Source organism: Misgurnus anguillicaudatus, chromosome 1 (assembly GCF_027580225.2).
Source record: "Misgurnus anguillicaudatus chromosome 1, ASM2758022v2, whole genome shotgun sequence".
Classification (NCBI taxonomy): Eukaryota; Metazoa; Chordata; class Actinopteri; order Cypriniformes; family Cobitidae; genus Misgurnus; species Misgurnus anguillicaudatus.
The window spans coordinates 2,352,389-2,367,419 of NC_073337.2; the positions used below are offsets into that span (position 1 = coordinate 2,352,389).

Consider the following 15,031-nt stretch of genomic DNA (forward strand, 5'->3'; position numbering starts at 1 on the left):
TACACATGGCATTTTAAAAACGGGATGGTTTATTTATAGTTGGAATATGGATATTTCACGTCTTGTTCGAATGCATATAAATAAAAAGTGACAGCCCTATACATATCTGTACCTAATGATACATATTAGGACCTCTTTAAAGGGTACTGGCCCAGTGACAGTTGGTGTGCATATTTTGACCATTTTTCCTAAGTGTACGTTAGCTTTCTTTTGCAGGAAAAAAAAGTGGCAATAATCATTTTTCTTCCTGACTGTACATGGCAATTATTTGTTTTCTTATATGACTAATTATGTAGCTGATGTGGAAAGTAACCTGTCACATTTGCGCTGGTCCAAAGCCTAGCAAGCTGCCTAAAGAGATATCTCTATGCGTCATATTTGGTAGCTGTTCCAGAAAGTAGGTATTTTAATTAAGATGCGTTGTTTTTGCCAAATTCAAAAGCAGCAAGTGTTCCTGTGAGATCCCAAACAAACCTTAACCAAACCAAAAAATAAATTCAAGATAGTGGACAAGTTGAGAGAAGTACTGACTATAAATATTTCATATAATACTGAATAGATAATCATACAGTAACTGATTCATCATGTCTGCCTGTGCTATGTGTTATGTTTATTTGAGTTAGTTTGGCAACATGATGATGAAAACCCTACTTGAATCAATTGTGAGTTTTTTATTTATGCGTTTATTCAAAGCGACTTACAGTGAATTACAAGGTATACATTTTTTATCAGTGTGTGTGTGTGTTCCCTGGGTTTGAACCCATGACCTTTTGCGTTGCTGATGCAATGCTATACCACTGACCTATACAGGGGTGCGTTTCCCAAAAGCATCATTGCTAACCGGTTAGCAACTTACTTTGTTGGCAATGGGAAATTGCATTGCAACCAACAAAGTTGCTAACTTAGTTCGCAAACAACGCTTTTGGGAAACGCACCCCAGAAGCCCCGGAGCACATGCAATTAGTCTTGTACAAGCTTAAAAAAAAGTTTCAAAAAAGTAAACTTTTGTACCTAAAAGGTGCATACTGGTACCTCAAAGGAACATATCTGTACCAAAATGGTACATATATGGACCTTTTTAACCCTTGTGCATTGTTCAAATGTACTACCTTTCGTGTTGTTAGTGGATAAAAACATCCACTAAATTAAACGGCTATAAAAATGTATCAGATGAATATTTTTTAATCAATAAAAAATATATCTGTTAATCAACCTCAGTACTGATCAAAACTACCAAATCTTCACAAAAATTCCATGATTTTAATTGCCAAGTTTATAAGTGGTGTCACTGATTTGGGGAAAACACACAAAATGACCGATTATCAATATAAAAAGTGATTGAGGACTGGATTTTTTTAACCTTTTTCACAGTCTTGAGCTTGTCAAAGATTGGTAAAAACATTGGCTTTGAAGCATTTTTAGTTTTTGTGTAGCATCAGTTTTTATTTTTTTCTTCCTCATTTATTGTTAGTGGCTATTTTTGTCCCATTGACTTCCATTATAACCACATTTTTTGATTGCAGAGCTATGACACCTTTTTATCATGCATTTTTGAATGTTGGTGGGTTTTCCTTTTGCTAAGAGGTCAAATTTGTCATTTTTACTGTTGATCACCATGTGGCACTATTAACCCTTTAGTGGCCCTGTGCAAAAACAAGGCTTAAATTCTGGCTTGTACATTGAGTTATATGGAGTATAACTCCATAATAAAAGCATATTTGTGTGCGTGTACATGTGTGTGCCTGTGTGAAAAAAGATTTTCTGTAAAAATCTTAGATTTCTGAACATCATCTATTATGAACACAAAAACAACTTCAAACAAACTAAACAATTAACTCAATAACACACACACACACACACACACACACACACACACACACACACACACACACACACACACACACACACACACACACACACACACACATACATACACACACACAAAAATGCATGATAAAAAGGTGTCATACCTCTGCAATCCAAAAAATGTGGTTATAATGGAAGTCAATGGGAGAAAATATTAAAAACTGATGCTACACAAAAACTAAAAATGCTTTAAAGCCAATGTTTTTACCAATCTTTGACAAGCCCAAGACTGTGAAAAATGTAAAAGAAAATCCGGTTTACAATCACTTTTTATAATGAAAATCACATTTTGTGTATGTGTGTTTTCCCCAAATCAGTGACACCACTTATGAACTTGGCAATTAAAGAGTTAAAATCATGGAATTTTTGTGAAGATTTGGTAGTTTTGATTAGTACTGAGGTTGATTAACAGATTTATGAAAAAAAATTCGGAAAAAACTATTCATCTGATACATTTTATAGCCGTTTAATTTAATGGATGTTTTCATCCACTAACAACACGAAAGGGATACATTTGCCCAAGGAATATATCGTTGAGTTTTTGAAAAATTTCAAAGCATTTTCTTAAAATAAATGTAAATATATTTGTCACCAAAAGTCATTCAATTTGCTAAAACAGAGAGAAAGTTGTGGCCAAATTAAGAGTAAAAAAAACCCTCTAGTGGAAGAAAACATCCCCAACAACACATAAGGGTTAAAATGTACAGTACAAGTGACAATTTTTGTACCTTTATTTCTGAGAGTGTAGAGCGCTTCAAATCCGTCACTAGTGAGGTTTCATAGACGTCACCTACCTATTCAGGCAGCTTACTAGGTTTTGCAACCGAACTTGTCAGATGCTGTCATCGCGTTTGTGACGTCTCGCTATGTGTACTGTTAACATGCTGTCTTTAGATCTTAACCCAACTTACTGTGTCTCTCTTCGCCCTTCTTTCTTTTCTCTCTGGAATGCTGTCTTCCTCCAAGTCTGGTTTCAAGGTTAGTATGCCTGCTTTCCTCGGCCACATTTCCTTTCAACAGTAAATGCACTTCCTCAGGTTGTATTTTATAATAAATTCTAGAAGGAATGGTGGAGGCGAAAAAGAAAATGTTTATCGTCATGTTTCCTCCTGTTTCGTTCATGTGTGAATCCCTCACACTGGTTTTGTGAATCTGATCAATGGATTCATTACTACAAAATGAGCAATTTCACACAGGTTTGGAAATTAGGCAGTGAAAACATTTTGAGTTAAGTTTTCTTAACCAAGGTGCCAAATATCCCCAATAATGCTTGAAGTGTGTAAAATCAATTTGAAACAAGCATGTTTCACGTCAATCATCTTCCACATGTCCAAACACTGATTTGTGTGCCAGTCTCTTTGGTTAAACTTTGACTATACAAAACATTTGAAAGTATCAAAAGGATCAAGTTATTGCAAACTATTCCACTATGAACATTTCCAATATTTCCAGTGAATTTTATATATCGCGCTGTCCCAGCCTGAAATCTGTGTTTTTTTGGGTAGGTGAGGGAGTAGGAAAACCGTATCTGCTGCTCGGGGAGAATAATTCAGTGGTTGATTGTTGTGTGGGGGTGCCCTTGGGCGATGCACTTAACCCCAATTTGCTCTTGTTGCCTCTTTCTCTCCCTTTGGACCTTCTTCTAAAATTTCTGTGGAAAAAACAAAATTGCTCTGACCTGAATTGATTAAAGGTTGAAAGAAAGGAATGAGGAAACCTGGTAAGGTCAGGCAGGCGCTGCAAACAGAAGAGCTTGTCTTATTAATGCATGTCAGCTTTCCTGTGACGTCTTCAGAGATGCAGTACCGATCCACAAGAGAAAAAAAAGCAAAAAATGCTTTTATTGCATGTCAGTTCGAAGAAAATAGGAAGGAAGTAAAAGCAGGAGACCATCGGTGGATCCCTGCAGAATTTTCAATTGGGGCGTTAAAAATCTTCATCATTAATTTCTCCCGAGGTCGCGTTGGAAAGCTCGACCCTGCAGCCGGAGCAAACGCTCACCCCTTTCCTTTTACACTCGGCTTATTATTTTGAATTTCTTTCTAGTTTGGTGTGGAACAGAGATTTGTCAGGTTTTAATTTTTTCCCTGTTCTTACTCTCTTAGAAAACAAGCATAATGGTACAGGAACGCCTGACAGAAGTGTCATTCTCTCGCTTCCTTCTTCTCCACCTCTTTGTTTTTTGCACTTTTTTGATGTATTCTCTGGAACTCAGCAACACAACAAACAGGGAAGATTTGATATCTCCCCCACATCAAGGGCTGAGGCGTAATGAAAAGGAATCCGTGTCATGCCGAAATGAATTTTCCCCAGTGTTACGCATTTGGTTCTCAGCTCCAGGGCCTCTTGATTTACTCTACAAATGCTTGACAATAAATGTGATGTGTGCCGGTCCCTGAAGGATAGATGCTTCCTGCCTTTCTCTCTCTCTCTCTCCAGCTCTTTGTCTGCCTCATTTTTTCTGTTTCACTCTCTGTTTTGTTCTTGTAATGGACTTGATTGGCATGTCAAAGATATGTACATTTATTTTGCCGTACTTGCAGCTAACATGCACATAAATTCAACAGTGTAGACAAAATGCGATCTGTAAAAATGTAATTTGTGAAAAGTCATTGATTGATTGCGATTTAATATTTTCTACATAAAATCATCCTACATAATGTAAAGACTATTCTGTGAAAATATAACCTTGATATCTTTGATACCTTGATATTAACTGACTAAGGTCACGCCAAAACTAAAATTAAAGTGAATCCAGTGATTGAAATCAAATGTTGATGCTCCTAATCTCATAGTTAGATTGAGACTTTAGTCTGGATTTCACCGACATTGTCACAAAAGGTTAAATAATTATTAAATTGCATATGTTAAGAACAATCTTTTTAAAGATAACAGAGATAGTTAAAATTTTAAGTTAGGCTACAAAAGCCCTTTTTACACACATATTACAGAAAATACATGGAAATGCAGATTTTTCTGGAGATCTATGGCGCTTTTCCATTGCATAGTACCCCACGGTTTGGTTTGGGTCGGGTCAGCTTACTTTCTGGGGGCTTTTCCACTGGGTGCAGTATGTAGTACCCGATACTTTTTTAGTACCACCTTGGTCGTGGTTCCAAGCGACCCGAGCTGATACCAAAACGTGACATGAAAACACTGCAGATCACTGATGGCCTCAGAGAATCGTCACTACCAGCGTCATCGCTATAATATAAAAGATTAGCTTTACCTTCATGCTAGCCTGCACTGTCTCAAGTAAACCTGTTCTCATCTGTGCTCTGCTATAAGTTCCCAAACTCTCTTTTAGCGATGAAAAACATCCACAGGTTGGATGAAATTCATTTTATTTGTACAGAGAGTCTGGCCATGCTCCATTGCAAAGCGTTACTCCCGTTAAGGAGGGTCCTCTGTTGAAGTTTAAAACTATTGGATCTGCCCAGAGTCGCTCAGGATCTGCCATAATCAGCCCAGTCTCAATAAATAAAACGACAAAAAAAGATGCACCGTTTAAGTGAATGGGAAGGACTGGCGTATCATATGCACGCCAAAGTGGAATTTGGCGTATGTATTGCACGATTTTTACACTTCGTGCTATTTATACGCATCCTCAGGAGACTGTGTTAAACCAATCGCTAACGTTTGGTCGTGACATATGTAACTCAGTCTGGCGCACGACCTCAACGTCATCGTTCTTAGCCACTCCCCTCTGTTCGCTGATTTGACCTGTGGATTTTTGCCGGAGAAAACAAAACTCTACACAGCAATCCCAGACGCTGTACTGAAGCGAAATGGAAATTAAGCGGAAGCACGTAGGAGGGCGGAGCCAGGCTACCGCATGCGGCTCGGTAAGCTTTAATTTGAGGCTCGTATGTCAGTAAATAAAACAGTGATATGATCATGCAGGCATGCGCTTTTTCTGTCTTTTCTGCTCCGGACGCTAACTTTTTAAGAAAACCATACCTATTAGATCAAGATGCACATTGATAAGCGTGTTCAATCGCATGCAGCGCTTGCACAGAGCGAACGTCATATGACATCAAAGTACCGTGAGATCAGACTGCTTGTTATGCTTTCAAATTGCTCGCCAACCGTTCTGTGCAGCGCCGCATGAAATTATGAAAAAGGTGGCCCCCTGGTGGTTTGGGGGCACTGCATAAGTATTTTATAAGTATGCTTCGTATTAAATTCCTTTTTTTGTCATTAAGGGAAATCATATGGTCTCAGTTACAAATTTGATTGGTAAATGATAAAGAATGATTTGCCCTTGTATTTATTACATTGAAAGGAAAAAAACATATGAATGCAAGATTATATGAATGAGAATGTAAACAATAGTCAAATTGTGGTAAAGACGTTTAGTTGTAAAGACGTTTGTCGTTTGCAGTATAATTTGTTTCCCCTTTTCCCGTCTCATCCATATTCTGACCTTTGTTCAAAGTTTACATTTTCTTTCTCTTTCGTTATGTATTTACTTATTTCTTTTCCATATGTAGAGGCAGTTGGTATTTCTGAACTTGGCTTCACTCCTCGTTGCTCTGGTGCGGGTTTACAGTTTGCATCTATTCCACCAGCAGGTGAAAGGCACGGTTCCACACAGACAGGGAGGTCTGCTTCTCCGATATGCCCGGCTCTAAGAACACCTCAGCCTTTCTGTTGTATCTGTGTGCTTTCCAGTTACCTTTGGCTGGCCTGGCCTCAAGGCCGGCCGCATAATTAACTCGATTAGTCAAGGGCAGGAGGGAATCGTCCCCAAAGGCCTCTCCACGCACCACGTACCGGACGAATGTCGGCGTGTAGGATGGTACGCGAGAGAGGTGGGGACACCCCATCGTGCACCTGCCCACAGATCACTCTGTTGGCAGCCTCAGAAGCCAAACTCTATTAGGCTTGAAAAGTTAGCACTGACCGCAGACAGAAACGTGGAAATGAGCCCCGCTATCACATAGCGGCCTGAAGGAGCAGCTCCTGCCAGCTTTCCTTCACCCACTGCTAGAAAACGGACACAGTCGGCGAAGAACCTACATTTCCTGCTTTTAATTTGTCCCAAGCTTACGGACGTGTCTCGAATACCGGGAGATATCGGGCCAATGTCAACGTGACATTAAAGGATGGATTTTGAAGGAGATGAGGAACGGTGTAAACATGCATGCTCAAACATTTTGCAAGCAACTCCTTGCGTGTTGGTCAAACAGGTCACGGATGTCATAAACAGAGAGGTTTCTGTCCTTAGTCAACCTTTTGCTGTTAATCCCATCTTGGACTGTTAGTATAGGCACACTTGCGTGCTATTCTGTCAGCATGTTTAAAGTAAAAGTGGGCCAAAAGGCTTTGGATGAAAATGCCGAGTTGTAACCATCTCCAGCCTTTAGTGTTAAACAGGTCACTCATAAACAGGCACTGGCCCAGTAACATAATACGTTTTTTATCCAGAACTCCTAATAACGCAGTGATGGATTTATTTCTTCAACATCGATTTCCGTGCGCATTCATCTCAAAATCGCACCCAATTTCACCTTTGGGTCTTGTTTTATGTTATTATGTGTCAGGTGCGATTTGAAACCTGGAATAACGTTTTCTTTATTGCCCGACGGGCCTCATTTCTCCTGTTTGGTGACCACAGAATGAAATTGTTTAGAAATGTAGTTTCGTGTTATTTTGGAAAAGGAACCGTTGAAAGAGCGATACTGTATTTTGAGAAATTGAGCACTAGAGATGTCTCATTCGTTTTTGAGTTTCTTGGTTTTTCTTTTATATTAGATGACCTTGCAGTGCTGGTGAGGAACGTACAACAACGTTTGCTTTTGGCCCTGGACATGCGCCATGCCTCATCATGGCATTAGGTTGTCCCGCTCGTCCCTGAGGCATAATTTGGCGAAGCGCTAATGCAAACGCAAGCGGTTTTTTATTTGTTTTCCGAGAGGTGTTTACTAGATGTATGTTTCAAAGGCTTCATTATGCTGAAGTTTGAAACATCTTTACAGTCCAAAGTTAACAGACTTTCTGATGTTTGTTCACACTCTCCGGCCAATATCTCCAGAATTTCAAAGTACTTTTAAGCCTTACCCTGTAAACATTGCCTGAAGCTCTCTTGGATATGAATTATTAATTTTGAGATCTGGACCAAAATAATGAATTATTACTTTTGATAGCATTCCAAAGTCGTGCACCGTGAAAATAAGATTAATTAAAAAGCACAAGGTTAGGCTGTAATGTAGAACTTAAAAATATTTAACCAAATAACCTTTTATGAGCATCCGCCTTCATGTCTTGATGTATAATTTGTCTTTTTTTAGACAGACAGGACTCTCATGCTTGTGCTTACATGCTTTTTTATTTACCTTCCCTGAATATTGTTTTTTAAAGACACACTGACACCTAAGCACAGTGTCATTTTGTAAGTATTATAGGGGATTTAATACAACATAAAGCTCAGCATGTGGCCGGAGAGGTGGATGAAGGCATAGGGTTGTGACCCTGAGTTAGTTTTATTTAAAGGAGAGGAAAATATTCGTACTGGAAAAGATGAAATAAAGAAGGCATTCTCTCCGGCCTGTAATTGGGGTCTGTACCTTTGCAGTTTGGTTCAATATATAGAGACATTTCCATTAAGTTTTTTGTGTGTGTGTGTGTGTGTGTTTTTGCTGTGTTAACAGGAGAGTAAGATGGTCTCCTCATATTCGCCCTATATTTAGATGATGTCATTGTGTGCTTAGGCAGACTAAGCAGGCACAAATAGTAGATTTAGATGTTACTGGCACAAATAAGTATAGTGGTTATATAAACAGCACTGGCCTCTGCATGCATTTGTATATTCAGTGTATGAAAAATGATATGCATCTCCTACACGTGTTGTGCAGTCTATTTTGTGTGCGTTATAGTATGCATTGTACTGCATGAGATGTGCAGTATCGATAGGTTTAGCTTATGGGTCGATATTGGGGATAATAGGGGATCATTTTTTCTAGTTTAGACTGGTTTGTGTTAAACCTGATTATCCATGCTATCCTAGCTTGATTTAAGAGCCTCCCAAAGTGCATCTTGTCTGCTGAATCTCAAATGTTTGATTCATTTTATGCCATAACGCTTCTTTGTTTTACATTTCCTAAAATCCTAATACTCGGTTTACTTCCAGTTTTAAATTAGATTTTGAGTCGCAGTTTTCTGGTCTCAGACTTTTGGATCTTACTATATGTGTATCAGGCTATAGCTTAGCGTCCGAGTGTGAGTTTGTATAGTTTTTTGTACTTGTACACTGTCAGAAAAACTGTACCTTTTCTGTTGCTGTGGTGGTACCCTATGGCAGTGGTCTCAAACTGGGGGCCGTGAGATTTTTGGGGGCAGTTTTATGACATTTTGTGAAATACATTAATTTTTCAAGAATTCTGTGTAATTAAACCAAACAAAAATAAGGTTACTAACCAACATTACTCCTTGTGTAAAGGAGTAAACAGCACTGATGTGTGTGCATTCTGCAGACCCACACGCAGCAGTCAGAAAGAAACTCCGGTGGCCTCACAACCAATTTGGCGAGCTGCTCCATTTGTTTTACTTTGTAATCTGACGACGACACCAAGGTAATCGCTAAAATGTACATTTAAAATTGACTGACGTGTCTGTCTCAACGAAAAATTAACCTACCGCCATCCACACAATGTCACAAGCGTTTTTGGCAAACAGATGAGAGGTTTGAAAATACATTGACCCACACACGCGAGAGAGGTCGGGTCTTGCGTTCAGCAAAAACACATTTATTTTAAATTACCCAAGTCCCGATCCCGCTATTATTGTACCCGGCCCGTGTCCGAGGCGCATGTGAAACTTTTAGACCCGAACCCGATGGGGTCTTGGATCAGACCTCGGGTTTTCAGATATAAGTGGACCCTTTAAGAACTCTACAGCATGCAGAAAATTTTTAAGAGTCACTGCCCTATGGTACCGGTCTGTACCTTTACAGGTATACATAACATAATACAATGTTATACCTTTTGGGGTACATTATTGTTCCTTAAGGAAGTATTGTGTACCTTTAAATGGCTGGGCAAAAAATCGCCTAGAGAATTTTGACTAGAGAAGCTAGGCGAAGCTAGACAAAATTGCATTCTTAATCGTGTAAGATCTCCTCCTTTAATGTATGCGATTTTGCCAAGCTTTTCTGTGAAATATGGCTCTGTATAGTAAATACCGCTCCATTCAAAAGCGGGTGATGACGAATTAATACTAATTACCAAACCGGCTTTACTAATGAGATATGCACGAGAAACGCAGCCAAATTTTTTTTGCCCAGCCCTACTTTAAAGGGACAGTTAACTGTTTTGTACACCTAAAATTTAACTGGTCCAAATTGTTCCTTAAAGAAAAACCATAGATATATACACATTGGACTGATTGCGTCAACTAGAGCCGCCATCTTGAAACAGGGGTCAGCGTCATTTTAGGCAATGGTGTAACTGAAATAAAATCACCATAAATCGTCATGAATGTGATTTTCTTGGTTTTCTTTTGGTTTGTTTCAACAGTCAGACATGTATTTAGCATTGAGTCCAGAAAAAAATAAAGGATTTGATATTATGAAAATCTACTTTTTCTAACTATAATGCATAGTGCTAGTAGGCCTAACATCCATACGCAGCACAAAAGTCCGGCATCGTCCATGAATTCGAAGTACAAGCGGAGATAGCAGCTTTACCTACTTCCTATGACAAGACCCCTGTTCTAAGATGGAGGCGGTTTTGACGCATGCTTAGAACCCCAAGGCGACATCTAGTGTATATATCTATGAAGGAAAACAATAGGTCCTTATGGTATAATGTTGTGCTCCAAAAGGTACAACATTTCAATGTGTTGTATACCCATAAAGGTACCTTTGAGGGTACCACCCCAGTGACAGAAAAAGGTACAATTTAACACATACAACAGAACGATAAAGTTAGTGGGCGTGTACACCAATGCTACAACATTGCTTTAGTAGTGAAAAGGTTGTGGGTTTGATTTCAAGGGAACACACACAAGCACCGAATTGTTTTGTATAAAAGTGTCGGCCAGATTTATGAATGTAATGTAAGTAGCATTACATACCTGTGTGGTCATAGGCTTTTGTCAGGGTGTACAGTATCAGAAATACTGTAACAACTGGCAAATTAAATCTAGATCCGATCTCATTGTTTCTCTTTATTGTTATAGAAATATTTCCTCTGTGAACTCTCCATAATGGGGTTACCTATCCCATCACATCAGACCTCAAATGGAGACATATAAACATATAATCAAAACCCGGAATAAAAGGTTGGCGCACAAGACATAAAAACAGTCGGCTTCTTCTTGGAAATGTAGCAGAGCCAAGCAGATGGCTTGGCCTCTTCTGGAAACAGCAAATAGGAACATTCCAGTATATTTATGACCTGTTGCACAAACTCCCTCGTGCAAGTCTTTCTTTTAGCTTCGTTATAAAAAATTGCAATGAATGTTGGTCATGTCATCTTCAAGACGGTCTTTTGACAGCACAGCATAATTTCCTCGACGTTTCCAGTTACAGATTCAGCACGGAAATTATTTGCGGCCGTTTTATTGCATTCTTTAGCAGCTATGAAATTAGGCTGTAATTAGTTTCCTCCTAGAGAAACACACTGGTGTGTATGCGTTACAGCAATATCAGCCGTAACCTCAAGCGCAGAGACCTCAATAACTCTTGCAGATTTTTTCGAATCTATAAAATTTTGCATCGAACAGTACATGTAATACAAGTAGAGTTTCCCTCTTCATCACCTAGAATCTGTCAACACACCCTGCGATTCTGCATGTCTGCACGCCGCAGCCTCGCATCCAAGACACGCATTCAATCTGTACGGCCCGACCCTGTACTATAAGGAGTGGAAAATAACACTTTGGGAAAAGATGGAAATACAAACAGCAGACTTTTTTTAAAACATATATGTCACCGGACCAGCCCTAACCCCAAACCTATGTATGGCAGCTGTTTTCTGATGACCTGGTACCGCCAACGAAATCCAGAAGACTGCGGCTGTGGTACTTCCAACACAGTGCTCTACTGTACTCAAGACAGCTCGACTAGAAGAATGATCAGGTTCAAGTGGCGCACTGGCTTGGCCTGCTTTCTCCAAACCTTGTTCGCCATCACCTTGCATCACTGCACACCCTTCAAGACTCCACTGCTAGACCAAAATGTGTTTTCCCGAAGAGCACCTTGGTGCCGGTTTCTTGGCACACTGAGACATGGCTTGTCGTATCCCATAAACCTCCATAATCACTCTTAATTTACCTTCCCGTATTATGTGTCTTGGGCAATGCTCTGTGGTGTCAATGGGGGGAGGTCTTTCCACAACCCAATGTCTTTCTCTTTTATTGACATTGGTGTTGGCATAGTCTGTGCTACATCTGTTCTGCAGGGCAGATGACTGGTAAGGCAAACAGGTTTCTTCTCCTGATCAAGTCAAGATGGTGAATGGTTAGCGATCCTGACCACTAACGCTGCCAGTGCGCAATCCAGTTGTGATGGCCACGTAAACAGGAAAACTTCCCACGGCCTACGCAAGCGGTGACGCTCGTCGGTGCCGGATGACTTCGGAATTCGGTCCTGTTTGATACGACACTGCTCAGAAATGAAAGCGGCCACCCCATCTGCATGTTCATTTAATTTATTTATTTATTCCCTTTTTGATTTTGTTTTGTGTTCCTGCGGTTCTCATGCCACAACAGAATGAGGAGGGTGTGGGGTGATGGAGGATAATGAGAAAAATCCCAGAGCTAAAACACAAACATACTGCCTTTCATTTATAACACAGCTTGAGCCGGGAAAATGGGTCCTGCTCTCTTTGTTATCATTTATGATAAACCAGATCATCTTTAGCAGGATCTCCTCTCATTAGTCCCACTGTTTGTGACTGTGTGCATATGTGCGAAGTCGAGAAAACAAAATGATCCTATTAGAATTTTTTGTTTATTTTAAATTTGTAGATTACACACTAGCAGTTTTTTTTAATTGTACCGAGTGTACCAATTTTTAAAAATAGCATTTTAAAGACTATGCAGTATGTAACAATTTGCATAAAAAGAAGCATGCTACACTATTGTCATATGACCTCATCATTCCTGCATGTGGCATCCAGTTATCATTTAGGGAATCATTTTGTAGTTTTGTAAAAAAAAAATCAAATTTTATGTCAAAATGTTTGCAGATATGTCAGATATAATAAGATACTGAATGAAAAGTTGGAGTATTTCATAAATCTGAACATTTTGCTATTGTGCATACTACATACTACTTTTTAATATGAAGCCATTTCCTCAATACTGCTAGTTATCATTGTTTTGTTTACTACTTTTCTATTATCATTTTGCACCATTGTGCCCATTAAATCTTTTGGTGTGTCCCTACAGGCAGATGAAAGACCAAACAAAGAAAGTGGCCAACCTAAAGCACAAGGAGCAGGTGGAGAAGAGCAAGAACGCCCAGCTGATGGAAGAGGCTCGGAAGAGAGAGGATAATATCAATGAGAGTTCTCAACAGATCAAGGTTAGATTTCAGACAAATATTTTACATATGCACCCTCTCAATTCTCTTTGCGCAGTGACACTCATGAACCTCTTAAGAGGCTCACTGTCACAAAAAAGTCCAAAAGTTATTCACAATTGCCTCAAATTTCTGTGCAATGCTTAAAAGGTTTTCCTTTTGCACTGCCTAAAAATACATCTCTTCAGAGCTATCCGTCTTTTCTCGTTTACGTAAGTGTAGATGTCAAATCTGGTGCCTCGTTTGAGAATCGCTGAGATTCTTCTCAGGTGAAATGGGATCTCACATTTCCCTCTACCAGACCACATTCGCGCATATCATGACCTCGTGTCCTTCTCCCGTTGTGATCTTTGGATTTTCGCAAAAGAGAAAAGGAGAAGAATGGATGAGAGGTGAAATAGGACACGGATGAAAATGATTGTTCAACGCAACCACAGGATCCGTTTTTGAAGCGTAAATTATGGCCCAGCGATATTGAGGTAGAAAAGCCAGCATCATTATGCAGGTATCAGCAGGCGAACCGGCTTTAGTCGTGTTTAGTTTGAGTAGAATTACAAGCACCAAACTACCTCATCTGAGCTGATGTAACTGTCATCATATTGACTATTTTAGCTTCAGTTTGACAGGAGGTTGAGACAGAGAGAAATCAGAAGAGGTTGGTGGTCTGTGGTGGCCATTTTTTGGCTTGGAGAGAGAGAGTCAGGCACAAGAGCCAGAGTCAGCAGTTCATTTCTGTGAGAATCTGTTTGCAGAAAAGTTCCAGTTTTATGGAGGGACTCTTTATCCTCTTTGTCTTAGACCTCTGGACAACAATGCCACGACAGCCCTCTTCTTGTTGTGGTTTCAGTATTTTCTCTGGCCACCGGTTTGTTCTTTCGATCATTCTCCGTTTTCACATTTTTCTTTCTCGGTCTGATTTGTTCTCTGTTTTGATTTGAGTTCATACGCTTTATTTTTTGACAGCAGGATTGATGTGCTATTGGGCTTCGACCTGTGGTACCCAGCATCTGGCGTGTCTGTGTGCGCATGAGGACGCGTTGCGGTCAGAGAGAGCTCATTTTTGACTCCGGGGCCCCAGCTTTCTCCGTGGGGTCACGTTGCCGTGAGCCCACATTGTGGCTTTTTCTCCCCTGTTCGAAGCGCCCTGATGCGGCAGTATCGTGGGCCTCGTCTAGGAAAGATGCTGGAAGCGGCAACAGCTGCGTCCTTCAGCCAAAATCATCAACCGCCACCTTCCCCCACATGCACGTCATGCTCCAACATTGAGGCCCAGAGACTGTGCATTAGAATAACCCTGAACTAATATCCACACGCGATTGGATATGTCAGGCGTGTTTGGAAGGGAAACTGATTGCTGTTGATCATTGGTATGGTTACAGTGGTCCCTATCCAGTTGGTTGGTCAGGGTGAGCTGAAAGAGGTTAGCCCAGGACACCATTTAGAGAAATCTTTTTTAGCACTGCACTGACCCTGTACTAAAAAGAGCTCCAGTTACTTTTCAATCAATTAGAAAGGTTTCCACTGGAACCCAGAGGTGGGATTTGAGGTGGTTGGTCGTGGTTGAGCACCAGAGCCTCACAAACATATTCAGGATAGCAGCTATTGACTTTGGAGAAAGTTCGATGGTCAGAGGGGTGG

The 15,031-nt window shown here is 40.1% G+C and overlaps 1 protein-coding gene across 13 annotated transcripts in view; it reads left to right on the forward strand.

The window, feature by feature from the left end:
- erc1b (ELKS/RAB6-interacting/CAST family member 1b) overlaps positions 1 to 15,031 on the forward strand; it is a 248,349-nt gene that overhangs the window by 98,723 nt on the left and 134,595 nt on the right. For 9 of the 13 annotated variants that reach the window (XM_055191233.2, XM_055191223.2, XM_055191224.2 and 6 more), the window contains 2 exons: positions 2,833 to 2,844; positions 13,261 to 13,396. In XM_055191233.2, the coding sequence (XP_055047208.2) occupies positions 2,833 to 2,844; positions 13,261 to 13,396 (148 nt within the window). The remainder of the gene's footprint in view (positions 1 to 2,832; positions 2,845 to 13,260; positions 13,397 to 15,031) is intronic. The other 4 variants (XM_055191225.2, XM_055191228.2, XM_055191235.2 and 1 more) reach the window with 1 other exon arrangement.